The sequence below is a fragment of the Lissotriton helveticus genome, chromosome 2_1 (genome assembly GCF_964261635.1).
Source record: "Lissotriton helveticus chromosome 2_1, aLisHel1.1, whole genome shotgun sequence".
NCBI classification, from domain to species: Eukaryota; Metazoa; Chordata; class Amphibia; order Caudata; family Salamandridae; genus Lissotriton; species Lissotriton helveticus.
In genome coordinates this window covers 943,256,441-943,271,470 of record NC_136059.1, presented here as the reverse complement: position 1 = coordinate 943,271,470, position 15,030 = coordinate 943,256,441, and the positions used below count along the sequence as shown (strand labels likewise).

General features: G+C 43.8%; 1 protein-coding gene across 1 annotated transcript in view; it reads left to right on the top strand.

The window, feature by feature from the left end:
* Positions 1-15,030, top strand: part of ERCC6L2 (ERCC excision repair 6 like 2) — a 1,215,137-nt gene that overhangs the window by 262,167 nt on the left and 937,940 nt on the right. The window contains exon 7 of the mRNA XM_078675691.1: positions 7,379-7,572. Within this exon, the coding sequence (XP_078531817.1) occupies positions 7,379-7,572 (194 nt within the window). The remainder of the gene's footprint in view (positions 1-7,378; positions 7,573-15,030) is intronic.

The following is a 15,030-nucleotide window of genomic DNA, read 5'->3' as shown; positions in this document are numbered from 1 at the left end:
GAATTAAATTGGATTTATATAGCGCTTAGCTACCCTGAGGCCTCCTAGCGCTTGCCGAGCGGAGAGACAGAGAGGTATGTGGTGCTAGTGTGAGGCACTGAAAAGGTGAGTTTTGAGACGTTTCCGGAATGCCAGTAAGTTAGGTTCACCTCAGAGAGTGGGGGGGAGGAAATTCCAGAGATTGGAAGCATTCAGCGAGAAAGAGCGCCCCTCCTGGATTTGCGTACTTTCATAGATGTGGCAAGAAACGCGGAGCTGGAGCGAAGACTCCTAGGGGGTTGATAGGGGGTGACCAAGGACTGAAGGATGCCTGGGCCTGATGTGGTGAGCATAAATGATCAGTGTAGCTGTTGATTGTCTTTGCATTATTGTGAGCTCTTTATGATTGTGATAGTTATTGTGTGTGACTGACTGTAGTGTAAATCTTGTGTCATGGACAAAACAATCTTTTTGATCTTTCTCTTCACATCAATTCTTCACTTTCTTGACATTTCCCTAATATGCCCTGGATGTGATATAACAAGATTTGGAAGTAGTTGGTAGTAGGCTCCCTTATCTACTTGTTGGCCCAAGCAAAGGCTAAGTCTGGCAGCCCAAGTAGCTGTCCTTTTTTGCATTTGTCTAGACATGAGTCCGATGCCATTACTCTTTGCACCTCTATGGTACCAATGTTTTTGGTAAGCATTTGCAGAATTGTTTTGGGCAGTTGTTAAAGAGCCCCTATGTTCAATGGATGTTGTATTCGTTAGTGGTAGATTTAGAGCAGAGTTGGCCAAAATAGATTTGCTGGTGGAGGGTAAGGAGGCCACTTTGAATGTGGTATACCCATGATCACTACTTTAAGGCCAAGTCTGCTGTTTTGAGAATTTTTTAAATGTGGCAGTGAAGAGAGGAAAATACTCTTAAGGTTCTGTTCACCATGGATTGACAGGCTTCCCCAATGTAGCAGACTAACGACTAAAAAAGCACCTTTGGTTGCAAGTTACGGGTGTCAGGAGCACAGCAGTGGCCTTACAGCCGATAAACCACATTGTGTGCAAGACAAGCTCAGGTGCAACCAAGCATGCTACCTTTGTCAGCTCTGTACCATTGCCATCCTGGATTTGAAGATGTAAAACATGAGGCTGAACGGGTGCAGAGTTTGTAGCTATGGCTGTTCATAATTGTGCCTTTGCTGAAGGTAGAAGCCATTTAAGTCAATTTCTCTCTCTATCCCATGCTTTCTTCTGTGGATCATCACAGTTTGAAAGCAATTAAAATGTTTCCTTGCAAGCAGATGTGTTGGCTGTGTGTAGTAAAACCCTGTAGTTGTATTCCCTTGACTCAAAGTGAAAGTGATTTGTAATGAGTGTTTCTACTGATTAGGCAGTTTAGCGTTTTTATTAACTTTTGTTTTTTGACTTGATGCTGATTTGTTTAAAAATCTCAATGCAGCTGTGGTCAAACTTGCAACATAATTTACTTACATTTCTGGGCTGAATCATGGGTTTATTTACTGGAGATTGGTCAGAAAGGGCGTTATTAACTTTAGAGGGAGAACACCTGTACCATTGTAATAAACACACCATGGTTAAGTCACAGCACAGTCCCAAGAGAATCTCTGCTGTTCCCCTGGTAGCAATGAAACAATCAGCAGGCAGTTTATTGGGGAGATCTGTGTTCATTCCATTCAGTACCAAACAATTTTAAAGTCAGGAACACAACACAATAAAATTATAAAAAATATAATGAGCAAAAAGGTGCCTCAAAAGTTAAAGTCAGATAAAGGTAACTTGAGGTGAATTTCTCCAACTTTTGAAAACGTTTCTTCTGGTTATTCCTGCATCCCTCAGGTCCCCAGGTTAGGCTTCTAAGTCCCAAATGTCTCTTTAGCCACAGTTAATGCAGGGGCCAGTCCAGAGTGCTCTGCTGGGCGTTTTTGTATTCAGGAGTCCTACTTGTGTCCCTGTAGCAGGTAACAGCTGCCAAACCACTTGATCCATGGAGTGATTCTAGTCCCTGCAGTCGTCAGTTGTCCTTGAGCCCTCTTGCTTCCAGCATTCAGGCAATCTTTTTGTGTTCATGTTGATTTTTTGTCAGTTCCAAAAATGTTCATAGAAAGTAGTACTGATGTACCTGCCTTTTCCTGTGCACTAACAAGCGATTGGAGAATTCCATAAACCAATGGCAAAGAGGTGTATAGCAATATATTGGAAACAATATAGGGGACCACAGATACACCTGTGGCATAAAGTTGGATGTGAGTTGTTTTGACTTAGGTGATAAGTATGGTGTCTGTCTGAACAGACTCTAATCTGTCAGAAGTTATTGAAAGCATCAGTTCCACAGTAGGATGATAAATTATACATTATATGAAATATGATGTTCCTCATCTACTCTGTAAGGCAATAATCCAAAGAAAATTACAAAGAGCCAAAAAAAAAGAACATTTCCAAAATGGACTAGTAAGAACCAAGTGAAGATGAAAGGACCTGTGTCTCACCTCGTCAGACGTCATCAGACAGCCACAAAACATACTTGTAAACATTGTCTTAAATAGATACACCTGTGAAAAAGAAGATGTAAATTGATACTTTTATAGCGCACTACTCACCCGCAAGGGTCTCAAGGCGCTTGTACGAATACCGCTGTGGAACCCATCCTGGCTTTCCCTGTGAGGTGTCCACTCCTGGGCACCCCCAAGGTGGAGGCCAGGCATCCTTAGCGTTGTGGGGGCTGTTGTGGAGATTAAGCAAGCTATTGCCCAGAGTTGCAGAGTGGGACTCCATGATTGGAATAGGCACTGAGGCGATAATTATCAGGTCCGTGGAATTTTTTAGCCCAAGACCCGCCGAGGCGGGGAATTGAACCCTGGTCCCGGGCTAGACCTCTGCATCAGGGTCTGCCGCTCTAACCATTGAGCCACACTTCTCCACAATGATGCAGAAATTGAGGTTATATTGATCTATTAGGGAAGAACTATACACTTAGAAAAACACCATATAACAAAGAAACAATCTACAGGTTAAACTTAGAGATTTATTATGATGAACTGTTTTTGTATGTATCAAGATCATCTTTTTCCTGGCTAGATTTTAGCATAGCTGTATCAGAATGAGTTACTTCCACATGGTGGATAAAGCAAGATCCTGCCTTTAAATTGCACAAAGCAAGCCTTAAATCACACATTCTCGTTTGACCTTGTGCTATAACTTCAGCTTTATATTGAGAACATAAAATCTACCAGATGAATTCAGTAGTTGGTTACCTTTGGATCCAAAAATTATTTTAATGGGTGCATCCTTAAGAAAAAAACAATGTTGTTTCTAGGTTTATAATTCTTCCTTGAAGTCCGGTATCTTTCCCAAATACTGAGCACTTTAATGTCAGCGATTGAAAGTTTGGCATTGCAAAAATTCGTTTCTATAAATAATACTAAGCTTTCTCCATCAGGAACACTATAAATTCTCATCGATTTCTGTTTTCTAAATCCTGCGCAATACTCTTCAGTTCTGGAATCTTTTATTCCACACCTTAAAAGCAAAAACCTCTATGTAACTATCTTTTTTTGCTCCGTCTCAGATTCCATTTTTCAGGTACAGATCATCTGTCATTGATTCTCTGCAATTTCTTTCTTAGTCTTTTCCATAAAATGGCCCAATATCCTCATTTCTTCCAGTAACACTTTGAATATAGGGCCAAAGGATGGCTTAATTGGTGATCGAGAATCTTTCTCTTATTTGTATAAGTGGCATTGACAGTTAGATCTTTTCTTCTGAGGTTGAGGAAGGAGTCAAAGGTTTAGGTATATATTATATGGTAGTGTTGGATTTAGAAATTCACGAAAACAAAACTGGGTCTTGACTCTTAACCAGCAAGGCTAAGCCAAATCAACTGAACTAACGACACAACTGCCAGTACTGAGCTAACTTGATTTCTATTGACCAAAGATCTGTTATGAGCAAAACCTATCAGTCTAATGTAACATTTGTTACTGGTTTATTTAAATCATTTTTTTTAAACATAGGATATTTTTCATTTTTTCAAAGACATTTCTTGTGCATATACAAACTATATACAAAATATGTACAACTAGATACAAATTTTACAAACAGATTCTAAATGACTATACAACACATCCACACTGAATCTTTCTCACTACATACAAACCACTCACATTCATGAAACAAACAACATATACCTCTGAGGTATAGGCCAGTGTCAAAATAAACATTTTGTTAAGCCAAACGCTATGGTATAGCCTACATTTTCTTTTTTGTCATTTATAATTTTGAATTACAAAATCCAGTCAGAATAGATCGTATTATGTCTTAACTAAATTCTTGGGATTTTTATTGCTGACACTGGACCCACATGGTTGACGCGTTTTGAACCCCCTATTGCGGGGTTCTCCTCAGGACCAAAACGATTTCTTGATTCTCTTGTGTGAAGTGTCTCAAAAAGACAGGTGTGGGGTTGTTCAAATGGTCTTCCCGTCTTATGGTGTTTACTTGGGGTGCCCGGTCTTAGCGTTGTTCTCGCTTTTTTTTAGAAACTGGTTCCTTCCTTCAAGTACTTGGAAAATATATGACTGTCTTTGAGATAGATAATAGTTTACATTAATTTTTTCAGCTGTGTTTCGTTTTCAGCAGAGCTCATTCCCATTTTGAGTGGTATCCATAAAGTGCAGCGTCACATGGGTTGCATCCTGCGATGGGCAGTTAAGCACAGTCTCACCATGACAGGTAGATGGACGCAACTAATACTGTTAGTTGGTAAGAACGTTTTTTTTAAAAAAAATAGAAACGGCAATTGCGGGTAATGGGTGCAAAAGAGAAGCGAAAGTACGTTTTTGACTAAAAGGAAGAGAAGCACTGTGTGGAGAGAGCCAGGTGTGACATATGAGTCATAGAAATAAGACAATTATAACATGCAAAAGCCCTGATGTGTTTGGAAAGGATGAACACAAAGCATATGGTTAAGGGTGTTTGAATTTCGAAAAATATGGCTGCTGAAATGTTCATTTACATAAGCATGAGAGCTTTTGGAGAAACTAGACGAACACTCTTAAAGACATCCAGAGACTCAACGATGTCCTAAATGAAGTTCAAGAATGGCTGACAAAGAATCACCTGAAACTCAACCCCGATAAGACAGAAACACTCCTCATCTCAAACAAAGAAGATAACCCTCAAATCACCGAGTGGCTAAAGTCGATCGATGCTCTCAAGGGTAACCTCACGCTAGCCGACTCCGTTAAATCCCTGGGCTTCACCTTAGACCCTAAACTAACCCTGTCAAATCACATTAAGAACTCGGCGAAAAGCGCTTTCTTCAACCTCAGACTTTTGAACAAAATTAAACCTTACATTCCCAACAAGGACCTCAAACTAGCCACGCAATCTCTAGTTCTATCAAGACTGGACTATGGGAACTCAATCCTAACAGGCATCCCCAAATCCCACCTGGCTCCACTAAAAACAACACTTCACGCGGCAGCAAGAATGATCACAGGCTGCAAAAAATATGATCACATCTCCCCGGCTCTCAAAGAACTCGAATGGCTCCCTGTGGAAATGCGAAGTACCTTCAGAACGGCCTGCCTTACCCACAAGGCCCTCCACACCGGCAAACCGGAATACCTGGCTAACAAGCTCAAAAAAGCAGGCCAAGCCAGAAACTTGAGAAGCTCTAATTCCCTGCTGCTCATCCTACCAAAAACCAGAAGGAAGAGAACTGCGGATTGCTCTTTCTCAGGAAATGCCCCCAAAATATGGAACGCCATCCCCCCGCACATCAGAACTCTACCGTCCTATGCAGAATTCAAGAGCCAACTTAAATCCTTGTGCCTGATCCGCTCCCTTGGTTATGGATAACTTGGAGCTGCAAACGTCTCAGAATCCATGCGTTATTGTTGAATCCAGTACTGAGAAGCCCTGCTGTCCGAACTTTTCTTCTTTCCAAATTGTCTGTCGCCGATTGCTTTTATTGGGTTTGTTTCATGTTGTTCTCTTTTTCATGCCCACTACTGTGAAGCGCTCTGATACCTTCGGGTCTTGTTAGCGCTATAGAAAACTTCTAAATAAATAAAATAATAAACACCATGAATAATAATATAAGTGGTGGGCAGACTGGAGTGGTACACTATGTACTATCATATTACTGTGAAAGAGATCATTTATTAAGTTTTTTTGTTTTATGCTAAGATGTATATTTCCCCTGAAGAAACACAAAAAAGGCGTAAAATGCATTGGGATGGTTTGTAATAAAGAAATTCCGGATAAATGTATAAAGCGCAATAATGGTGTATTAGAAGCTTCAGAGAAAACACATTTTTCTTAGGTATAGTGATTAAACGGCCCTTAAAATGAACAAACTTTAGAGAAAGTGAGAGAGAAACATCAATGTAATCAATAAATGTGAAACACCATAGCACAGCACAAATGCCAGCAAGAATTAAAGCTATATATGTGCAGCCTGAAAACGAGAGAGCAAGTAGTAACACTGTGTAAAAGAGGACAGTCTTATCTAGTATTTACAGGCACCAAGTGCCGTAGTAGTGCACCACTGCACCCAGAATTTAAATAATCAAAGACCACCAAACGCGTGGAAATTGACGCGAAATAGGCCTATACATTCTACAGACTAAAATACACAGGGGAGTGTGACGGGAAAAACGTAGGGTCTCAGAGAGTGCCAAGACACATCACAGTTTTGGCTTAGCTTTGTCACAGCATTGGCGAAACACAAGTAGAGCAAAAGCAAACCATAGCTCTATCAACCGACCTATATAGGAAGCAATTCTCTCCACGAACTTCCAGACAAGCATTTCTTCATTTTTTAAATAAAGAACTGAGCACACCAGTACACCGGAAGTCGTCTCGTCCTTCATGAAGGGAGAGAGTTCTAGCCAAAGTCATCGTCCACGGCCTCCAAGCCATGCCCAAGCGTTGCCAGTCTAATGTAGTGTTGTTGCCTACGTTTAGCAGCTACGGCATCACTAAATTATAAGCATTTAGTTGCTGACAGATGAATGTTGATTACGGTGTTTGAATCATCGAACCACCCTGAGTAACAGGCAGTACTAATAAGCATTTTTAAAATAACTTTCAATGCGGCATGTTCTTTTGTGATAGGGGAAGCTAACATTTTTGCATTCTGTAATGATGTTATGTGCAAAAATATCGTAGCAATATGTGTGGTGTTTTACCTATATGATTGAGGTTATAATCTGAAAGATGCACTAACCCGAATACAATGGTAACTTTCCTTCATTGAGAGCAAGGTCATTTCACATTTGCAATCACAGACCTTTGTGCATTTTGCGACCGAACACGTGCGTTTGAGTCCATTCCTGAGAAGATCTGCTAATGTTCCCGTTTTGGTGTTTATATTACAGGTGTTCCTGATCGTTGCACCCCTGTCTGTTCTATATAACTGGAAGGATGAGCTGGACACCTGGGGATATTTCAGGGTCATTACCTTGCATGGGAACAAAAAGGACACCAGTCTGAACAGAGTCAAGCAGGGGAAGGGTGAGATCGTGCTCACAACGTATGAGACGCTGCGCCTGTGTTTGGATGAGCTCAACAGGTATTGGACACTTTATTTAGTAGTGTGAAAAGTTACAAGTTGAGAAAAAAGGCGAGGGGATAAGCATGACTAGGTGTTTTGATATTCTCAACAAATTAATTATCCTCGTGAAGCGGAGCATTTTGGTATGTCCAGCATGTTATGATTTATTATCATAGTTAACAAAAGGCGGGTGATCAGCTGCTATAGATAGTGTTAATACCTCTTCAAATGTATCTGACCGTATGTTAAATCTCAATTACCCACTTGTGTATAGCAACGACCAAGAACTTATGCTCTTATTCTGTGCTGTCACTGCACCTCAACCTTGCACACAAAATACGTAACTTTTCGTACATTGCCCCCCTCCCCCTCCATAATTCCATGCTTGGATTACATGAACAGTTAAACTCTCTAGACATATGTTTTAATACCTGTGCCAATGATGTGCAACTGATCCTCTACAACTCAAGTATGATCTGCTAGCTCATTCGGTCGGAGTTCCTTATATCTACAATGAGATCCAGTATGGATGAAAGCTAGTTGGTAAATCCACTAGGCGGGGGGGGGGGGGGGGGGTAGCTAGCTGGTTCACAGAGCTCCCCATGACAAGAAGTTTACTCTTCTTCTACCGTTCATATGCCCACTCTACCTGTCTTGTGGACACCAACTGACTCATGCACCCCCCCTTGGTTGATGTCCAGTTAGGTAGATGATGTGTACTTGTTATTTCTGTAAATCCTTCGTTAACTACAACATGTAATCCTTATTCAGTTACCTCATTTCTCATTCATTCCTCTTCTCCTTTAAACACATGTCGCGAGACAGAGATGATATGGCAGAGGAGTTGGACATGCCTACTACTTTCTCTCCCTGGGCTCTGATATTGTCATTGACAAAAGAGCACAGACGTTGTTAACTTTACTTACCTGCCGTGAGGGGAATGGCTGCTTCTTCCCGTCGCTCCACCAGCGCAAGGGCAACGCCGTGAGGGGAACGGCTGGTGCGCCCACGCTGCAACCCTGACTACAGCCACCAGGGGCCCCAGGAACTACACCTCCCAGGTGCCCCAGCGGCGGAATCACGTCCCTGACGCCACATCTGCGCCCGGAGGCGCCACAAAAGAGAGGAGCGCCGAGTGCTCTGTGGGATGTTGTTAACTTTACTTACCTGCCGTGAGGGGAACGACTGCTTCTTCCCGTCGCTCCACCAGCGCAAGGGCAACGCCGTGAGGGGAACGGCTGGTGCGCCCACGCTGCAACCCTGACTACAGCCACCAGGGGCCCCAGGAACTACACCTCCCAGGTGCCCCAGCGGCGGAATCACGTCCCTGACGCCACCTCTGCGCCCGGAGGCGCCACAAAAGAGAGGAGCACCGAGCGCTCTGTGGGACGTTGTTAACTTTACTTACCTGCCGTGAGGGGAACGGCTGCTTCTTCCCGTCGCTCCACCAGCGCAAGGGCAACGCCGTGAGGGGAACGGCTGGTGCGCCCACGCTGCAACCCTGACTACAGCCACCAGGGGCCCCAGGAACTACACCTCCCAGGTGCCCCAGCGGCAGATTCACGTCCCTGACGCCACCTCTGCGCCCGGAGGCGCCACAAAAGAGAGGAGCGCCGAGCGCTCTGTGGGACATTGTTAACTTTACTTACCTGCCGTGAGGGGAACGGCTGCTTCTTCCCGTCGCTCCACCAGCGCAAGGGCAACGCCGTGAGGGAAACGGCTGGTGCGCCCACGCTGCAACCCTGACTACAGCCACCAGGGGCTCCAGGAACTACACCTCCCAGGTGCCCCAGCGGCGGAATCACATCCCTGACGCCACCTCTGCGCCCGGAGGCACCACAAAAGAGAGGAGCGCCGAGCGCTCTGTGGGACATTGTTAACTTTACTTACCTGCCGTGAGGGGAACGGCTGCTTCTTCCCGTCGCTCCACCAGCGCAAGGGCAACGCCGTGAGGGGAACGGCTGGTGCGCCCACGCTGCAACCCTGACTACAGCCACCAGGGGCCCCAGGAACTACACCTCCCAGGTGCCCCAGCGGCAGAATCACGTCCCTGACGCCACCTCTGCGCCCAGAGGCGCCACAAAAGAGAGGAACGCCTCTCGCCCCGCGAGTCGCGCGCGGGAGCGCCCGGGGCTAAGCCCGGGCAAAGGGCGGGCCCTCTGTGGCCCTCAGAGGCTTGAGGAGGGCGGGCGGGCGCACCCCTCTTACACCATCAAAAAAGGTACTTTATTGACTCGTATTTGTTAGCCTCTTGATATCCGAGGATGGATTGTGGTACATATTACCCACGTTGATAATACCCACTATACCCATTAGCTCTGCAATCTATGACTCTTATTTACCACCTCGCATCTATTGCCCTCTGCATTGCCTGATTAGAACTGTTCTTGGGATCTACTTGGCTAAACTGATTATTGTATTAGCATTCCCGCACCATGTCTCCAAGGGGCACTCAAAGTAAAACCGCAGCTGGGGGAGCTTTAGTGACCGGCCCTATAGATAATTTTATAACTAGAGCCAACGATGCTATAGACCAGGGTATTTTACTTCTGGAACGCAGGGTCTCGCAAGATCTAGCCCAAGCCAGACGTTCATCCCTTGGTCTTATTGCATCGGCAACTACACCACTTCAGGCCAAACCTAGTAACACGAGACCCCTAATTGATGCACGTGCTGATATCCACACCATACCAAGTGAGGTAAATCTATCTGCATCAATTTCATTAATAGATTCTGAGACAGACACGAGCACGGACTTGGAAAAAACTCCCAACCTATCTATCAACCCTACCTCAGATAAAACAGTAGTAGCTAGTACAAGGCAACAAAGAGGTAGGCGGGAGGGTGCTGTCCAAAAACATAAACAAAAACAAGGACAACATCCACTAAAGCCCTGCACGTCTAAGGTTAGGAATCATAGCACGTACAAACAGAAGGTTAGGAAAGGTGCTAATCCCAACCCACACTTAAGTACGATCAGGTCTAAGAAGACTATTGAGGAAGCAAGTGAGGTGGTTAATGAGGAGCATCAAGAAGGTACGATAGGCACGGATGGCAAATCTGATGACAACTCCATAACTGACCGTCTGATGGAAAGAATGGGTGAATTACTCAGCATCTATCTGTCACCTATAGAAAGTAGGCTTACACGCATCGAAAAACAAATAGCTGAACTAAGTACCTCTATTAAGAATATCCCTAGAGAGGGTGCCCATAGTGGAGCAGGAGCTACATTAAGTTCCCCTAAACTTGTATGCACCAATTCTAATAACCCCCAAGGGATACCAACAATATCTAAACCCCTGCAGGCTCCGGCCAAACAGATTAGGACTAATCAGTCAGTAGCTAACCCCAGCCTTACTAATACTAATGCAGTATTAGAGCCAAGGAAGGACCTAAATACCGAACAACCCAAGGGGATCCCCATAAGCCAATCGCACGACCCTACTAATGATCGCCTTATGGTACAGCCCCCCCAAAAAACCACTAGGCAGATCCCACCACGTATCAACTTACCACCTGTGTGTGGGGCATACATGTTGGTCCTAGTTAATACACCAAAAATAAGGAAGGACCAAGAGGAGAGCCCCATATCCCTTAAAAATAAAACTCTTCATTGGTTAATCGCAAACTGCAATTTTCCCACAGAAGGGGCAAGGGAGATTATCCATATTCAGAGAGTAGGCTGGATAGGCCCACTAAAGAAAAAGTTTGAGCGGGACTGCATTACAATACATTTTAAAAACCCTCAATGGGCGGAAAAAACATTGGCTAGTGCCCCATTACCCTCACCATGGGAATTTAACATGGCTCTTCTCCCATTAGGTTACTTTTACAGACATTTGATACCCCACAAACAAATCATGTCAAATAATTTCCCCATCTCTCATCAGGACCTGAATTTCGGAGCTAGAATCAAATCCCCACTTTTTTCTCAGAACCAAGATTTTAACCATTTGAATGGCCACACTTGGCGTCACCAAGCCCCAATGCCAGTATACCCTCCGCACTACCCACAATTCCCTATTATGCCCCACTATGATCATAGGGAAAGGTCACACCCAGGACCTGCTTTCAACCAACATATACCAACAAATGATACTAGGCCGTTATTTAACATTCCTATTCATAACCGGTTTGAATACTTCTCCAATTTAGATGATCAGGACTGACTGGATAAAGCGGCTGAGAGTATTACCAGTAGTCAAGATCTAAATAACAGACACGAGGGGCAACCACTATTGGCTGTAGAATGTATAAACCGGAATAATTCAGACAATCCAGTGAATGATATGAATGTAAATAGTATTCCACATGTCGTTGTTAGCACTAATGGGGACATACTGTTGAGCGTTGGGAGTAAGCCTACTAGGCATTGTAGTGCCCATGGTTTATCAATCCTCAGCTGGAATGTGGCAGGGCTGGAACCTAAGCTTTCAGTCCCCGCATGGGCTGAGATAATTGATGGCATGGATATCCTCATGTTTCAGGAAACATGGGCTGTTGGGAACATGCACATTGAGGGTTACCACTGCTTTAGTATAACATCACCCAAACCTAGTTTTGGACGAGCAGTGGGTGGTCTGTTTATCGGGATTAAGATCTTGGCTGGTGGTTCAATTAGGGATCTGTCTAGCGACAATCCGAATATTCAAATTATTGAATATAAGTTAAAGTCAAAGACCAAGATTTATTTAATAAACTTTTATAATAATGATTTTTATCATGTACCGAACAAGAATTTTCTGGCCCTGTCAAAGGTTTTAAGAAAATTGGAATGTAGTGTAGTAACTGATACAGAGTCAGGATTTTTAATTGGGGGTGACGTTAATGCTAAACTTACAAAGAGAAATGGGACTGAGGATAGGATCTATCACGATCAAGCGGAACGCAGGGGCATTGAATTAGGTAACATATTAACTGAATTTGCCCTTGACGATGCCATGAGAATAGGTCATAGTCCTAACATCCCCCATGCCCCCACGTTTATAAGTAGGGACAGCAGCTCCACCATTGACTATATATTTATGCCACCACACCTCTCAGATTGTATAGTAAAGTCTACAGTGATGGTGACATCATTTAGTGACCATAATCCTTTGACAATTACCCTGAACCTTGCACCCAGTCCTGTTTTTATGAAATTGAATGGCGCAAGGGATATTACACCATCAATTGATGGTTTACGACTAAAGTGGAGGGGGGTTGATTGTGGGGCAATTTTGGATAGTGTGCAAACCTCACATTCGCATCTGTTTAAGCCTCGCCTGTCTATGAATGTTAATCATGACAAAACAATTGCAGATTTTGAAGTACTGTGTTCTGTTATAAAACCTCTTTTATCAGTCCCATTACCCAAGGAAGGTAAAGACCCAAGGTGGTTTGACTCAGCTTGTTCATTGGCTAACAAGGAACTAAGAAAGGCACTTAATGCCAATCCTAGGTGTAAAACGACCATCCAGATAGCCAGGAAACAGTATAAAACTAAGTTAGCAGAAAGAAAGGCAACACTACTTTTAGAACAGTGGGAATCGCTGGTGATCAGTGCAAACCTGGGTGTCAGTGGTCCTTTCTGGTGCGCCGTTCGGAGAACAAGAGAAATGGGTAAGAAGCTCACCCCAATTAGCTGTAACATAACTAGCAACGTATGGGAGACCCACTTCTCTAAAATTTACGCTGCACCACCAGAGGAGCAACCCACTTTTAACTCAGGACAACAGGCTGGTCTACAGATTGAAGCTCACGAAGTTGTAACAGCTATAAAAGAGAGCCTTGGAAACAAGGCGCCTGGCCCCGATGGCCTGCCCATAGATATTATCAAATACAACATTGATCTATGGGCCCCTATTCTGCTTAATGTTTTTAATAGTTTGCCATCAGCGGCTATGCCGGCGACATGGGCAACTAGTATTATCGTCCCAATCTTTAAAAAGGGAGATAGGTCGGAACCAGCTAATTACCGCCCAATCTCCCTTTTGGATAATACCTTGAAAATCTTGGGATGCATAATTTATAACAGAGTGCTCGAATGGGCTGTAGACACAGACTTATTGGATTCATGTCAGATGGGATTCCGGAGTGGGGTAGGAACAGTGGAGCAATGCCTGAATCTGAAATTAATAATTGATAAGTACGGCATTGCCCGATCATCTCCCACCTACCTCGCTTTCATGGATCTTTCATCCGCTTTCGATCTAGTGAATAGATCCAAACTCTGGAAAATTCTATCTGATAACGGGCTAGACGACACTCTAGTCAGATTCCTCGCCTATCTCCACATTGACCTGAAAGCACGCGTCAGAATAGGGATTGACGGTGAAGTCTCAGGACCCATTGACATAGGCAGGGGGGAGAGACAGGGGTGCGTTTTAGCACCCCTGTTGTTTATTATTTACATTAATGGTTTATCCAACTGCCTGAAAAAAGTCACTACGGATGTTCCGACAATCTTAGGGAAACCCCTACCAATGCTTTTATACGCAGACGATGCGGTGCTTATGGCCCGCACACCTAATGCCCTTCGCCTGCTTGTCCATAGTTTCGTCCATTTTATGGAGGGTCTAGATTTGCGGGTTAATTTAAAAAAATCTTTTATTATGTCTTGCGGCCCTGGCAAAAGGAAGCTCAACACTATACAGATAGGTACAGATAAACTCGAATCTGTTCCTATATTTCCTTATCTAGGATTGGCTTTCGCTGCGAACGGCTCGTGGAGTGGGCATTTAGCCCACGCCACGAGCAAGTTCTCGAAAGCCATCAATTCTGTGATGAGTCTTCCTCGCCCAAAGAAAATTGGTGCAACTAAAGCTATTTTAAATTTTTTAAATTACAGTGCTTACCTGTTGCCTCCTATGGAGCAGAGGTTTGGGGGTCGGGAAGCAACCAATGTATCCAACGGGAGGAAAGTCGTTTCTGTAGGAAAATATTGGGTGCCCCGATCTCATCCTCTGATTATATTTGCCACAGTGAATTAAATCTGCCATATATCAGTGATTTTATTAGAGCCAGATCAGCACTTTTTTGGATTAGAGTCTAGAGGAATGATGCTGCCACCCTTACACAAAATATTATAAAAGATTGTTTTAATTGCGATCATGGGATGGCGATTCCATGGCTCTCAGAAGTTTCGAAAACACTGAACTCTGTGGACAGGGGCATTTTATTTACCGACCCTACTGTAATTGAACTTAAGGATAAGGTCGAAGTTAAAAACGCACTGTATGCACTTTACAATACTGAACGAACAGGTAGAGAATCCCAGAAATCAACTGTCGCTAAATATTTAGGGAATGACCTGTGTAGACAACCTCTCCCGCCGTACCTCACCCTACCTATGACTAGTTGGGAGAGATCACTTTTGTTTAGTCTAAGAGCGGGTACAGTGAAATTTTTGTTGTCTTTTCCATTGGGGCATCGACACAGTATTGACTTTAATCCATGCCCCTGTGATGGTGTCAGCTCACAGGATGATTTGCA